The following is a 16591-nucleotide window of genomic DNA, read 5'->3' as shown; positions in this document are numbered from 1 at the left end:
CTAGTGGAACTACGTTGTGCTGGAATGTTGAGGAGTAAAGTGAAGTACGATTATTTTTTTTTTTTTAATATCTAGTTTGTAAATATTTCAGCTTATAATCTGATTCAATCAGTGATAAAGTAATTCGATTCCTTTATCGTTCTGTCATGTGGTCGCTTTGATTCTTCTTGCTATGACGGTTCGCAACACTGTCGTCAACTTACACGATGTTAGATCTGTCAGAGCTCAGGTTACGATGGCCCTAGTCTAACTTCATCCAATCATTTCTTCGAGAATCCTTTTCTTGCACCTAACATCCTTCTTTGGAATCAGAGCATTGTCCGGGATATTAATCCTTTCCAATCTAAGTTTGTTTGCTAGCCCACTCACCAGCTATTTATTTATTTTCGAGCGGAGGGCGTTGGTGGATTATTGTAATTATCTTAGTTTTAATATCACTGCATACAGGAAGAGTTCCTTCATGATTACTTTCATCACTATATTCTCATTCAACCCCACTATCCTCAAAAATTAACGTTGCAATATGATCATCACTTATATCCTTCCCCTCGCCATTTTCCTACAAGCACAACTGCGCAAATGCAGAACACACTATCACATGGTAACATCAAAACAACATGACTTGCCATGAAATATACAGCACAATCTGCTCTATCATTTCACTCGAATTCGTACTTCATAAAGAAATGTGCCTGACAGCCTCCGATAGTGGAATGGGTAAGTAAAAACATGTCGGACGTATCCCAATTTTGGAGCGGAACAGGAAATCTACATGTCTTTTGATTTCACTTTCACTTGAATTTCTAATTACATATATCAATTTTAAAAAAAATCAATTGGTGTGAACATATAATACATACCAGAAGTGTAATCTTTACAATCACGCAATGTGTGCTTAAATCATTACTGTATTCTGCTATATTACATTGTCTCGTAGTATTGTACAGCGGATAGGTTTACTTATCAATGATCTCAAACAACTCATTTATTTTTACGTTGTAATCTGTGAGCAGAAGAAGTAAATCTAATTACAAGGATGTGTAATTGCGAAATGGAACAGTCTGTCTTTGACAAAATTTGAGTGTTTTTCTAACTGAAATTCAACAATGAAACTTACAAGGAATTACTATAAAGGATGTCCATGTAATAAAAGTTAAAACGATATTATTGTAAGAATGATTGAAACTGAATTGAATTGATTTTGAGTTTAACGTCTCTTTAAGCAGCGAGGCTATGAGATGGGACCTATTGATTAACGTGGAATCCGAACCACATGAGCTCCCGCCGCGAATCGAAGCCGGGTCTCCCACGCCAATGGCGAGTAATCAGACCGCTTAGCCACGAAGGAGCTCTGCTCGAAACTGAATTCGTTAATAAATCATTTTTTTACAATTTCGACTGTTTGTACATCCTCGAAGCACGGAATTTCATAATATATTTGCTTAGTGAAAAGGCGACTAATAGCAATATATTTACATATTTATAAGCCTTGGAAAACTTGACGTCTTCAAAGCATACATTACTAGGCCTGAAACTTCCGTAATATAGAATCTGTTATCCTTTGGGTATGAACCACAGGATACTTCACAAAATACTGTTATCTATTAGAATAAAACACTGCTCTTATTTCGCTATTTAAAGCAGGTAGTACAATTAATTTAATTATTACTTATACAATGAATTTTCTTACATTTAGCAAATCAAGCATCGACATCTTTGGTGATATGTTTCAAGATGGCGTGACACCACCGCTAGCCCACAGAAAACCCTAATTAGTTCTGGGAATGGAGGCATGTAAGTCATGAATGTTTTCCAGAGGAATAATGTACCACTTCTCATCCAGTACTGCACTCAGTTCCGTCAGCGAGGGTGAAAGAGGTTTTCTACTCAGGAACCTGAACTAAAGAACTTAAGTGTCTTCAACAATGCTGAGGTCTGGAGAACGAACAGGCCAAGTTAGGTATTACAGTTCATCCCGATAATCATGAAACCACATCTTAATAGACCCTACAGTGTGAATTGGAGCTGTGCTATCTCTGAAAACTGTGTTACTGGCTGGAAACATATGTATTATAAGAAGTACGTAATCGCCTAAAACCCCACACAATCAAAGAAATTAGTACAGTTTCAGTGTAACTGCAGCTTAGCATCACAGGACTAGCACCATGTTTCACGGTAGGAGACTGTTCGGAACATAAGCTTCTTTAGGTGGCCGCCATACGTAAGCACGGTTTGTTTTGAAAGAGGACTAGCCGGACCCTATTATAATTTTCCTATTATCAGCGGTACATTTTGCATGCTCTCGATACGATTTTAATCGTGCTAAACTGTTGTTGGCGGTGATCAATTGTTTGGAACTTTTAAACCAATCGTAGACGTTCAGTTTATGGAAATCATGCCGGACTGTGACTATCGTAGTAAGTTAATCCAGGTGTTGATTGAGTTCTGACTTTTGCCGCATTACGTCTACGGTCCTTGACACTCTTCTTCAATGCTGGGGATGTGGTGACTCAGTAACAGAGCATTCACTTCTGGTGCAAGAGGTCCCTGGCTCTTCGATTCACGGCCAAGTGAGTTTGTGGTTGACAACATCGTATACATAGATTCTCCAGTTCTCTACCACATTCTTATGTCACTGATCCTATAAAGCATTCACTTTCATTAGCAACCCATCTCCATCAGACTACAGGGCATATCCGTAGGGCGTAAAATTAAAAAGGTTATTTTTCTCTTTAATACTCGACAATCTCTGTGACCTGAGGTTTCTCTTCAGTCCACCATAACTCTTCGTTGCTTCCATTTTATTATGAGCTCTGTAGGCCATCATCACTTTGGATATTGTTCCTCGTGACACACTCAACATACCGGGTACCTTAGATACACTTGTGCCAACTAATCTCACACCCACAATTTTGCCTGTCTGAGACTCAAGAGATCTACTTTGCATCACCATTATTCTGCCCGCTTTAGAATTCGTTTTTGTTGTATTCCGCTTGACTTACTACAGATGATCACCTAACATCATTGGCAACGACCAGACACTACGTAATTATCCTTAAGCATTGCCTCCTCTCACATCTTGGGTGTTGCAAACTACAGAAATTTTAGCTACTTCAATAACCATCTGTACACATGAAGAAAATAACAATCTACATAGTAAAAATTACTTAATTATAATTCGCCTATTTGTCACTGCAACGTGCGGAACATACAGTGCTGTTGTTAGCAACATACTCCCGAAATGTGAACACTATTGCATTCATATTTAGCACAGAATTTTATCTTATGACTAGAAACATACAATAAATTAAGAAAATTAGTTCTTGAAATAAAATAAAGGAGATTGCAGAAACTGTTTTTTAACACGTTTGAGAACGAACACTCATGTCCAAAATGATTGTCGCATATCTATAACCGTCTTCTTGTAAGAATATAATTTGACAATAATTTTGAAGGGTACTTTTAATACTATGTATATTTGTGGTAAATTTCATAGGAAAAGAATTATAAATACGAAAATTAGAATGAGTAGAACATAATGTAGCTAATTGGACAAGAAAGTTTTATTTCCGTTTTATTGTTCTTATTTACTGCTCTTTTGACATGAAATTTGCCTCATACACGTCTTTGCTGATTATACACATACTAACATTGTAAAAGATACAGGGTGAATTCGTTATCAAATTATATTCCTACAACAACATATTTATAGACATACGGCAATAATTTTGGATATGAGTGTACATCAAGAAAGTATTTCTATTCTATACTGTCATCATACCAATTCACTAAATGTTTTGTAATCACATCACGTTTCTACATTGTGACTATTTTTACACTAGGAATATATGCTATTTTATAGATTTGTTGAATTTTCAGCCTCAGTTCCAAAGTTGCTTAAGCCAATAAATAGCACGACGGCCGCCTCCAACGCTACAACCATGACCACCTCAGTCTGGAGATTGGGATGTAATTTCGTGAAAGCCATCTCCTCACTAGAAGCAATGAACTCGGAATACATTCTTTCGAAGCCAGTCCTGAGTAATCCTTGCCATGTGGGAGGGCGAAAAGTAGTGCTGATAGCTCATTCCTGGTTACTGAACATGATGTTACTACATCCCATGAAAACTGATAAGACAATTCTGTACAAATGTAGTACTGTTCTGTAACATTGCTAAATTGTCACGCTACGTTCATACATACAGTATGTTCTTAGTAGTATCGCCTCACCAAACTATGGTTAAAGCAGGATTTTCGGCTGCTGAATTTTCAGGGTTTTGTCAGAAGCAATAAGAGAGATTCATACAATATCCTATTATTTAGGCAATTGAAACTTTAATCGATTATAAAATTTACTTATTCATGGAGTGTCTATTTTCAGCGTAACACTATAACACTCATCTAATTTAACTGAATGATAAGGAAACTGTGCTGCTCCTATGAGCCGACAATCTTACATCACTACGAGCTACACGGAACTCATCTACTATACCATAAGGTTAGTAGTGATGGGATTCCGACAATCTCAATCGTACTGCTTTAACTTTTCGGCGTGCACGCCTTCTCTGAGTCGCACAATCTGGCGCGCTGCACTTTATACATATAATAATAATAATAATAATAAAATCCTAAACTGGACACTAGTATCACAAATACAAGAAACTCATTGCTTCACCAGTGTCATTTACAATCACATATCAGACTATCTGTTACTATTAAGTCGCACAACTATTGATTAAAACAAAGTTGTAATTAACAACTGTTTGAAAAAAGAAATAAAATATATGACAAAGTGACAAACAATGATATTATGAAGTAGGAATAATTAGTCATAGGACGTTCCGTCGAAGATACTTCATGCAAACTACAAAAAACAATGTCGTATGGCAGTGCGCCCACCAGAGGTTAGAGATACTGTGTATGGTGTATGTACGCTTCCTTGAAGATATACTCTCGAGCGATTATAAGTATTTCGAAAATCTCGAAACGTGATTTGCTAACTACATGAAGCGCTATTGCGGGCACATGACATCCATAATTGAGCCATTCCATCTTTGCCACATCACATAGCACTTTCTATCCGTATATTATTTCCAGACTCACACCCACTCACTGCTAGATATTAAACTGCGATTAGTTACCTTCAACACATACTACCCCACCTAGTCAGACTCAAAATTAGTCCCTCGTAGGGAGAAAGGAATATGTATATATAACATTCTTATACTACATTAAACAACATATAAACAACGCTCCTTCAAATGCTAGGTAGTAATACTTAATCTCGATTTCCCAATATTTATGATATTTTTTTTCTAAAAAAATAACAAGTTTGGTCAAATAAGCTGATATTCTAACCATACATTATTACGAAGTCTCTGGCCGGTAACAAATCTTCGTGGGTTGAATACTAGAGAACAATAATTTCGTTACACAGTGTAAAACTACAGTAGACTTCAAAACTATGCGAACTCAATACTCAAACTGGAGGTAGTCTGGTTGCAACAGAGGAATAAAATCAGAGGCGAAACATTCTTACGGAACTGAATCTACGTATATATAACATTACATATAAACTATTTGTCGCTGTATTTTTTTCGTTTTATCGCTTACGCGATCAGTGTTTAAACAGAAAATCATGACTTTCACTACTTCCGATGTGAACACTGAATTCCCCTCATAAAGATGTTTCTAGCTATCTCTTAGTTTTCAATCTATGGAGATCAATATTGAAGCGAGCCCTCCTCATTGATCTAGTGGCTAGCGCGTGTGTCTCTGGAGCACATGATTGATGCCAGGTCCTATATCCTGGTGGATATTATTAAAAAAGTAACAATTTCACAATAATTCATTTTCATTACCCATCCATCTCCTTTTAGACTAAAGGGCATAATCGTGGGACGTCACACTAAACCACAACATTTTTTAAATACTGAAACCGGAAGTAAGTGTAAATTTCCAACACTTCTGGTATTAGTAGAATGTTACTGATGGAAATTAAGTCTTTTCTTGAGACGCTAACTCGATCCCAAGCATCTGCTTGTTACTACGACTTTTCTTATTCTGTATGATGATCAACATTAAAACTGGAAGTACTGGTATATTTACCAGTTCCGGTGCTAATAAAGTAATACCGGTAGATGTGGTATCCTCTCTCGATACCTTGAACAGATAATAATAATAATAAAAAAGAAAGAGAGAGAGGACCTGCTTATCGCTATTATAGCTCTTCTTCTACGGCTAGTAAAGTAGAAACCGGAAACAGTCAATTTTTTACAATTTCCGCCTTAATAAAGGCTAATGCAGGAGATGGAACCAATTTATGTGACGCTGAATACATTGCAGAAGATCACCTTTAGTTACCTCTCGCGTTCTTGCTCTGCTACCTGTCAACGAACGGACATACCTGTTCTATGAAGTTGAGTCAAATGTCTTGTAGTATTTCCACAATCCAAACAGCAGCGTGTGCATACGTCCTGATCAAGTGTAAAAACAAGGTTAAACTGGCCCAAGAGGTAGTGTGGCAAGTATACTATTTAACACGGAGACCGCCAGTCCATCAGAAATTTCAGTCAGTTTTCACTGCCAATCACAATGAAAACTCAAAAATGTCTAATACGTGAATTGCCACTGTACGAGCTCGAACTCGGAAAACGCTGCGGCATTAACCCAAAATATTTGTCATGTGGAAGGGGACGGTACAGTGAATCACAGCACAGCAACTCATTGGTTCTGGAAATTTCGCGCAGCTTGTAAAAATGTCGAGGATCAGCCAAGGTTTGGCTGCCTCAGAGGAAATAGATTCTGAGGTCGTTCGACACGTCATTGAATATAATTCATGCGCCTGCACACGATGATTTATTCGGTCGCAGTCCACTGTAGTGCGTCACTTTTACGAACTAACAAAAAAATCAGAAAGCTGCTGCATTGTGCCACACGAGTTGACCCCAGCTCAGGCTCAGAGGAAAGTGGATGTGTGTCGACAACTGCTGCAAAATATGCCTGATGTGAATTCCCTGAAACAAATTGTCACATGAGATAAAGTGGGTGTTTTTTGGAAATAAGAACATGCACAAACAATGGCTGAGCAAGGGACAATTCCAGAACCGGTCTTTAAACAGGACCATTTCGAACATAAAATCACGCTCTGCGTGTGATGGAACTACGACGGGTAATTCACTTCGAGTTCGTTCATAACGGTTATATCATCAATGCCGACTTTTATTTCCAACAGTTGGAGGGGATGTATGTTGCACTACGACAAAAAAAAAAACCTGCATTGGTGAACCGAAAGTGCGCTCTACTGCAACAAAATAACGTAAAATCAAAAACGTCTCGAAAAAAATGCAAAACCAAGAATTTGATGTTACACCCAGCATATAATCCTAAGCCCTTATCCTTTCGGGTTACTACTTGTTCTGGTCCATGGAGCATTTCCTCAAATCACGATGGTTTACAAACCAGCAGAAGATACAAACAGCAGTGACTGACTTCCTTGCCTCGAAACACACGACGTGGCATCACGAAATTCGCAATAAGGTGGTTGCAGACAGTCCAAAACGAGTGGCTATACTTTGAATGTTAACTTGTCTTCGTTGTACTGAAATACTGGTATCTTATCTATCAGAATATTGTAAGACTTATGACACTTCCCTACACAAGACTTCCAACACTTGCACGTAGCATATTTACACAAACAGCAAAATTAATGAAGCTTATAAGTTTCCCCGCCTTGAAATTATTATAACAGTAAAATGAAATGAAATTTCTAGTCTTATATTCCATGTTTATATCCTTTAGGCTAAAGAATGAGAATGAGTAATATGAATGATAAAAGAATTGGTAAAATGAGAATGTAAAAGGAAATAGAAGAATCCTGAGACAACCCACGAACATGGCATCTTCATTACACACACACACACACTTGGCCCCAAATCGAACCAGGGATCTTTCGCACCAGAAGTGAAAGACCTATACCACTGAACAACTGTGTCTTACATAATGGTCGTATTCCCATTAAAAACTAAATATGTATGCATGGCCAATGAAAAAAATAAATAATTCTTTCGAAGGCTCTGATTTTCACAGATCAAGTTTCATTGAATCACTGTTCCATACGATACATAAATAAACCCAGTAAATAAACTTAAATCGACTAGCAGTGAATAATAATTGCGCTTATGGGACTAAAGCGCATATTTCGAACACCGAAATGTGAAATACTGAAATTTCACAAATAACGGTAGATTTTTGGCGAAATCTAAAGCAAGCACCGACTTCATCCTAAATTTGAAAGTAGTCAAAATCGAGAAGTTGAAGCAGTCAATCCTATAAAATGCCAGAAAACAGTTGAGCAGACACAGACAGGCTCAACAAACTATCGTAACATTTAATACGAAACATACCTAATAACATAAAAGTTTCATTACTGAAGACATTAAAATGAAATTATTATGTCATGTTTGACGTTTGCAATCAGATGTTCAATGGTTACTATTAGTATTCAGATACTTTTGATTCGATGAACTACTCCATGAACAAATATTCAGTGTCCTACGCACAACTGAGATCAATTCTCACCCACAGTGCAATTAATGTTTCTGGGTTACTACGGCATATCACATACTTTTAGGATTTCCCAACAGATCAAAGAGAAAAGTGTTAACAAAAACGTACATGGGAGAAAAATGAATAACACTCCTGCGTCACAAGTCATACATCACTCCATCATTTTGCTCGATTCTGCCGATGGTCACATTATGACTAGCAATCCTTCGACTACAGACATTTTACAGACAAAATACTACACACTGCTACAATAATTTAACTTAGATGCGTGGAAAGAACACCTAACCACAACTGAAGTATATTCGAAAACTAAAATCCAGATATTTTAGCCTTGCATGATTCTTATTCCAACAAAACGAACTCCAAACAAAGCGTTACAGCTGAAGCAATATATAATCTTTTTGATAGTGCTGTTATAATATTTAAACTGCACATTATTTTTTAAAAAATATACTTTCAACTTTAGTCAGCGTTTTATTTATCTGATGAAATGTACACTTCTTTTCTCACCCTCTCTTTATCATTACTATTATTGAATAAACACTATTTGAAACCAAATGATTCATTGGTTGAGAAAATAGATTCTTAGAAATGGGAAAAGGGATCAAGTGCACCAAACACATGTGTCAACAGCACAGCTACTCGGAAGTTTCCAATTTCTGAAGAAATCATTCATTAATAAATCAAATTATTAAAAGACCAACAACTAAAGAATAAATACATACCTGGTAGCCACACGTGCATGGAAAAAAGTTGAGATCGTCGACTTCCAAAGGCTCCATACAAAGTGGGCATTCCACCTGTTCATCTCCGCTTTGATTCAGCACCGACATTATCACAGAATCAAGTTCACTCACACACACCTGAAAATCAACAAAATTAATGATAAACCATATTGTGAGTCCGCTTTATGTTTAATTTTAATACAAATAGTACTCAAGCAAGGTTTTTTATAATATTTCTGACCTCATACAACAGTTTTTAATTCATTTATCCTGTTTGTTGCTCGATTATGGGATTTGCAAATTTTCAAGGCCATGTCGTAAGTCGCATGGTGACAAGAAATTGTGTGCAAGATTCAGCTGTCACGACTACTACTAATACCGGGACTTTACAGCAACTTTATCTAATGTATACCATGTACTATTATATTCTTCCCATTACCTATACCATTACAAAGCTATCTGGCGACCGAAAATTACAAAACACGCAAATGATTACCATAGTTTTAGAAAGTATAGATTTGGTTATAATATACAAAGGCAATGAGAAGGAGTAACGCAATATTTGCAAAATTTCCCGCCTCATGTTGTGTCTAAACATCTTGATCAGGATTGTTACGAACGAGGAATTCAAGATAGGGCAATGAAAAATTCACGAGGATCATACCACGAGGGACACACAACGCTAATCAGTACTCCGAACTTGTACTTTCCATGATACTACCAATATAGCCTTTAACTAGGTTCTAGCTTTTCTAACGACAGGCGAAAGGGTATATTTGCTCCCTACATCTTAGCAACAGTTCATTCATTACTTCGATGCCACTGTCATATACATCTGTGAAAATCTTAATAGTTGCATCTAGCCTCAGTTGACGAAATCTCATGAAACGTGGTAGATTTATACAAGGCCATACCTAAAGGAAATAATAAATCGAACTACAGCAGGTAATATTTATTTAAGTCCCATATTTATTTTAGTAAATGGTATGTTCAAAATCACCACCTATACAATTCTGCAACCTTACAAACATCAAATCCACTAGCAGCGTTCACCCCGCTTCGCTGCGGTCACCCCGGAACGCAATAAACTTTGTTACTTAGATAATTTTTACTTTTTCGCTTTCAAGTGATATGATAAAAACCATAGAAGATTGCAGTAAATGTTAACATTATATCGCCTGTCATTTATGTTAACCCGCCCCGCTTCGCTGCGGTCACCCCCGAACGCAATAAACTTTGTTACTTAGATAATTTTTACTTTTTCGCTTTCAAGTGATATGATAAAAACCATTATAACGCCTGTCATTTATGTTAACCCGCCGAGTGACACGGTCATGTGGGTTGCATATAAATACGTTTATTTTTACCTATGATGAACTAACAAAGGATTTGTGGACACCTGAATGGTCAATTATCTCAAGACACTGGTAATTGAAAATTAAAGTGATATGATAAAAACCATCTAGGGTCCAAATCCTAATAACCCCCCAAAAATGAAAGAAATTGGTTCAGCCGTATTAGCGTGATGAGCGGACAAAGGATTTGTACGTTCTCTTCTATATATATAGATAAGTGACAGGTCTTGATATGCTTGCTTGACTTGTACATGCCTGCACAAAGTTGCCACGTGACAATACATCGACTTATAAGATTGAAATGAAATGAAAATGAAACCTTTCAGCTTTACGTCCCACGATTTGCCAGCTAGCCTAAACGAGATGCGGATGATGGGACATGAATGAAATGGTGGAATGAAGAAAGTAGAAGGAAACTGGAGAACCCCGCGTAAACCCCAGTACACTGCGTCTCCCACAAAGTTCACTTTGCGCGAGCTGGGATCAAACGAAGGACCCCATACACAGAGGTGACGGTCTACCACTGAGCCACCGCGGCCCCCTACTTATAACATTCCAGACAAACATAATGCAGGGTAAATCCTCCATTGTGGGAGCTAGTTCATACGCATGATACTTTATAAACTTGTCCTGTGATGGACGCAATATCTGAACGAGCATTATCATGTCACAGATTATGAATTACGGTCATGAAGGATATGACAGTAGAATGTACTAGCCCGTCTACATACAACTGGGTAATCACTGTGTCGTTTTAACTACGAAATGGATCCTGCTATTATAACCTACGGAACTTCATACCAAGACTTGTGTGAAAGTGGGTAGCTTCTTCAAAATCGCATCGCATGGCTACTTGATTCGATATAGAATTGCACTGTATGCTATTTGCGTATCGTCGTTAGCAGTAACATTGGTTAAAGGAAGAAACCACCAGGAGCGCCGAGTTTACAAATAGCTTCAAATAGTACTTACAATTACCCACTGGGTACGCGGATTGTAGTCGCTAACGCTCTTGCTTTTCGTGCGAGCGGTCACAGGTTCGATTCCCGATGGGGACATTACGTAGAAAAAATATAAAAGCTTTTTCAGGCCAGTCATCCTGAGTAAGGCTTTCCTCATTCATACCACGCAAATATCGAGATGGTGCTTCACATAATGGTCTCACGCATCTTTCTTCCTTCCTACCAAATTATCCGGGCAGTATGATCGCGTCAGCCCTCATAATATGGTCACAAATGCCGAAAGTACAGAAATCTAATTCCTAGTTCTAATCGTATAATTTTGTAGTCTTCAAGTCGTTTATTAATTTGGATCTACGGCTGGCATGAGAGTGTTGTTACTTTCCTGAGTTCTGTCTCTTACGATTTCACACACTCAGAAACACGCCTCCTTTCCGACTATACAAAGGCAGATAGATATTCTAAGATCTCTATCTATTCTTCTAGCACGGAAACCTGCGATCAGGAAAAGCACTTTTAATAGCCCGCTTCAAGAGCACCCTGTAACATGGATACCCGCTATTTTGAATAATGGCCACTATTTTAAAATTTTATGCCGACAAAATATATACAGCTAATTTAATCTCTCGTGCTTCTATTTTGAAAATTTTAACTTGAAAGACCGAAACTGCCCTTTGTAGCGTGGATATCCGCTATTTTGAAGAAAAAAAGAAAGGGCGCCATTTTGTAATTTTACGTTGGTATGCTGAAAAAATCTATACAGAAAATTTAGTGTGTCTCCAGCATATATCCTGAAATTTAAAAGACCGAAAGTTGAACACTGTGTGGTACAGGCACACAAACAAACAAATGTAGATGGAGTCATTCCAGGAGCCTGTGACGTGCGCCAAATATGAATACTAAATAGCTATATTAATTTAAGACATAATTCATCAAAATGTCTTATATGAAATAAATATTTTTCAACGTAAAATAAACGGTTTTATTGTTGAAGTTCACTTTCGATGCTTTGTGCGTTCAATTACGGGAATTTCCCGAGCACTTGTTGCAAGACGGCTCTTTTCTAAAAATTAATTTAAAATAACTAACAAAGACAGGGCTATAATTCATATTTTATAAAGTAAATGTTTCAAAATGTCATAAATTAAATTAAATATCTTCCAGCGTAAAATAAATAGTTTTATTGTTCAAATACTCACTTCCGATGCCTTGTGGGTTCAATTGCGGAGATATCCCGAACACTTCTTTCACAACGGGTTTTCCTTAAAAATGCAGCTTACTTTACTGTACATCAAAACTTCCATCAATACTGAAATTTGAATTCAGTACTTAAAATAGTAAGCGTTACTTTGTCTTTGGAGCTCCGAGCATTAAGCTTCTTAATTTTGACAAGAATTTTTACGCTATTGCTGGTGTTGATTCTACAGAATGCTTATTTGAAGGGTAGCAACAAATGACTAAACTGAATAGTTGTTGGAAAACCAAATTTTACCGAATACTTTTGTTACCGTGAAAGGTAAGAAATAATACTAATACTTTTACTAATGTATTTACATATTTACTGTTAGTACCGGCACCTATGATCTTAAACACGTCAACGAATGAGGGATAACGTTCCTCGTCGGAGTCACGAAGCACACTATTCACGGAAAGTATTTTCTAAAATACAAAATTGCCTATTTTACTTCAAATAGGCTATAAGCATAATACACACATTAATTTGTTCTATAATTATCAAGCTGAGTTTTTTTTTAAATTCATTCATTCAGTGCATTCAGAACTTTATAAAGGTCTTATGTTGAATGTTGTTGACTACCTTAAGATGAATTCGCCGAAAGAAAGTTCAAAATCTGATAAAAATAACTTTCAATGTGATCACCTTACTTGTACCAATATACTAACAGAAAGGTCAAAAACCCAGGTGGGTCCAACCCGAAAAAACCCAGCGGGTTTTTTCGGGCTGGGCCCACTTGGGCAAACCCTGGGTAAAATACTAAATATTGCCTAATATATATATATATATATATATATATATATATATATATATATATCGATATTGGTTTACTTACGGGTACTACCTCTGTGGACATAAATGACTTAACTATACAATTAATGTAAGTAGATTTACGTTCGTGCACAAACTTAATTATTAAAAACATGTTAATCTTTTCTACGGGCCCTTTCCAGTGAAATTATCTCGCAGAGGTACTTCACCATGCCCAATCAAACGAATAGTTACTACGTACTTCATACGTTCAACAAGTAATGTGGTAGAAAAATTTCATCTGGCAACCACATGGAACATGGAGGTAAGGAAAGTTAACGTTCAAGAGGCGAGAACACTGGTTCATTACTTATGAAAAACTGCAAACTGCTTACCACATTAACTACATGTTCTTAACGGAGTAGCTACCATATAATTATGCCTTATAATGTATTTAATCTCTTAACCAATTACAATCCAAGAAAAATCATGAATCATAATTTTAAAAAAGCTAAAGAAAAAGAGTAATGGAAAAACAATGTCCTACTATTCACTAGACGTAATGTAAACGGCCTATGTTTAGCAGAAGGGGTCCAGCTCTTTTCTCTAAAAAATGTTACAATTTTGGTAATTTCTGTCCACATTAGGTTAGTTTAGGGTAGGTTATGTTAATGTAGGTAAGCTTAGGTTAGGTTCGGTTAGTTTAAGTTATATTAGTGTATGGGTCCAGCATACTTTTCCAAAGAAGGATAGAACTTCGCTCATTTCTACTAATAGTAGGTTGGTTTAGGTTAGTTCTGGTTAGCTTAGGTTAGATTTGGTTACGTTCTGTTACATCTAAGTACTTGCATCATTCATTTCTCCTGTAAATTTTCTGTTTTTTACGAGCTTCTGGACCCCTTGTACTAAACATACTCCATGTAAACAAATACGCTTGTCGCACTACTTCGAATAATCCTCTTACATTATAACGAAACGAATCATGAGCAATTCCACAAAATATTGAATATCAGGTCTGAACATGACGACCTACTAGTTATTACTACTAAAGTACACTATTAACATAGTCAACACTTACTGCATGTTGAATTATTAACTTCCGCTACGGGTTCATCTATACATGCCCTCGCAATCAGGTGCAAGGCTAAATGTACATAATGGGAAAGCCACTGCCTTATCAATGATTAAATCCTACAGTTCAAAACCCTCCGTGTACTTAAAATATGTGTGCCTTCTGCCGAAAATCACCCTCGCACTCAGCAATCTGTGGACTTGCGTAACACTGTGTGCATATTCCATACAACACTTGCACCAAAAGTAAAATAGAAACCAATGTATTATTTTTATACGTGCGAATATTTCTAATGGATCTTTCGTTAACCCATACAGAAATAGTGCAAGTCTCAATATGAACAGTATCTTCACGGCAACAAATATCTTAACAAAATTACGTAGCATTCCCTTGATTAGGGAAACATAAACAATGGAAAACTAATACTAAAATACAAATGTTAAAATAGTAATAATAATAATAATAAATACATATGAAAACCATCATATTTCTCGGAAAATAGTACATGTAGGCTAGTACTGTAAAGTAATAGTACGCCTCAAACAATTCCAAACTATCAAGCTTGCTTAATTTTGTCATCTTATACAAAAGTAAACAAACCCTTACATAAACAGTGATTAATAATATTGTAACTGTGAAAATCAATGACTCCGTAATCCCTCACGTATGCACGTTGATTTTTGACCATAACTTAAATAAAAAGACATTAAAACGAGAAACAAACCTATATTCGTTACTTTACTCCAATATATCATAATCGATACCATTATTAATGTAATCGTGTACGAAGTTTCGCTACTGTCAAAACAAAAACAAGTTAGTACACAATCAGATCTACTCACGTCAAAGAATCCACTCAAAAATATACCGCAATGTTTTGTGCAAAGGGATAAATTTCGACTCTCAATAATCTGATTGAGACGTTTCAGTTAATTTACATTGTGGTTTATCGGAGAAATAGGGAATAGATGAATGACAGAAACAACAAACAGACATTCACAAAACACTTCCTGGTCCTTGAACTAAGAATTTAGATCACAAATCCACAGCCCTAATTTCACATGTTCACTATTCTGTACTCGTGAGTTACCAACGTAAAAATTAAACCTGGTTTACTATATAAACTAAATACACCAAATGCAATCTTTGTCACGTAAACTTAAAAACTGACTTGTCTTACGTACGTCTAACTGCATAGGCCTAACTCACCTGCTGCCATTTTGTGTTTCAGAATATTTAATTAAAATTACTCTACTTACTGTTTACATTTTAATTTTTTCTAATTTTACATAAGACCCTATAATTTTCATAATTATATTACGATACAAACCAGTTCACGACAGAAGTATATTTATCAATTTTTTGGTTTCGATTTTTGTACTCGACAAAAACTGTTGTATAGATCCGTTTTATTCGTCAAATGGAACAACCTGTAGTGAAATACTTCTTCTGGTTTTGCTTTACACATAACCAAACATTAATAGAATAGACAATGTTTTATTTTAAGTATCAAACCAAGTATTAAACTTAAAAATAGGCGATGTTTACTTACGTTATACTTTCTAGCAGAATCTCTACTAGGCAATTTATGGTTGACGAAACCAATATATCTGCGCAGCCTTCTGACGCAAAATTCCCGGATGTCAGAACAAATGAACATCAAGAAACAACAAATTTTCGCATTTTGCCTTGTATATGCGCACACCGCAAGATAAAGCCTTTGTTAGAAATAAAACATATTGTTACTGAATTTTTACTTATAATGCAAGTGTACACATCTATCTTATTTTTCACTAAAATGAATCATAATATTTAATAAAGATTTCAGAATCTTTCAAGACAAATATTTTTTTGACCTACATATTGATCTTTTTACGATGACAGTGACCTTCTTCCGAAAAGTTACTTACAAGTAGAGCCATGAAAAA

General features: G+C 36.3%; 1 protein-coding gene across 3 annotated transcripts in view; it reads right to left on the bottom strand.

Moving 5' to 3' along the window:
- The window catches only part of Cnot4 (CCR4-NOT transcription complex subunit 4), a 73216-nt gene extending 56871 nt beyond the window's left edge, over positions 1 to 16345 (bottom strand). For 2 of the 3 annotated variants that reach the window (XM_081759350.1, XM_081759351.1), the window contains exons 1-2: positions 16216 to 16345; positions 9294 to 9431 (exon numbers count right to left, since the gene is read on the bottom strand). In XM_081759350.1, coding sequence (XP_081615476.1) covers positions 9294 to 9431; positions 16216 to 16323 — 246 coding nt within the window. In that variant the 5' untranslated portion in view covers positions 16324 to 16345. Of the gene's footprint in view, positions 1 to 9293; positions 9432 to 15993; positions 16174 to 16215 lie in introns of those variants that run through there. The other variant, XM_081759352.1, reaches the window with a different exon arrangement.
- Positions 16346 to 16591: the final 246 nt, after the last annotated feature.

The sequence above is a fragment of the Thermobia domestica genome, chromosome 5 (genome assembly GCF_964235325.1).
Source record: "Thermobia domestica chromosome 5, izTheDome1.hap1.1, whole genome shotgun sequence".
Lineage (NCBI taxonomy): Eukaryota > Metazoa > Arthropoda > Insecta > Zygentoma > Lepismatidae > Thermobia > Thermobia domestica.
Note: the sequence above shows the minus strand (reverse complement) of the source record. Positions and strands in the feature narration are given on the sequence as shown.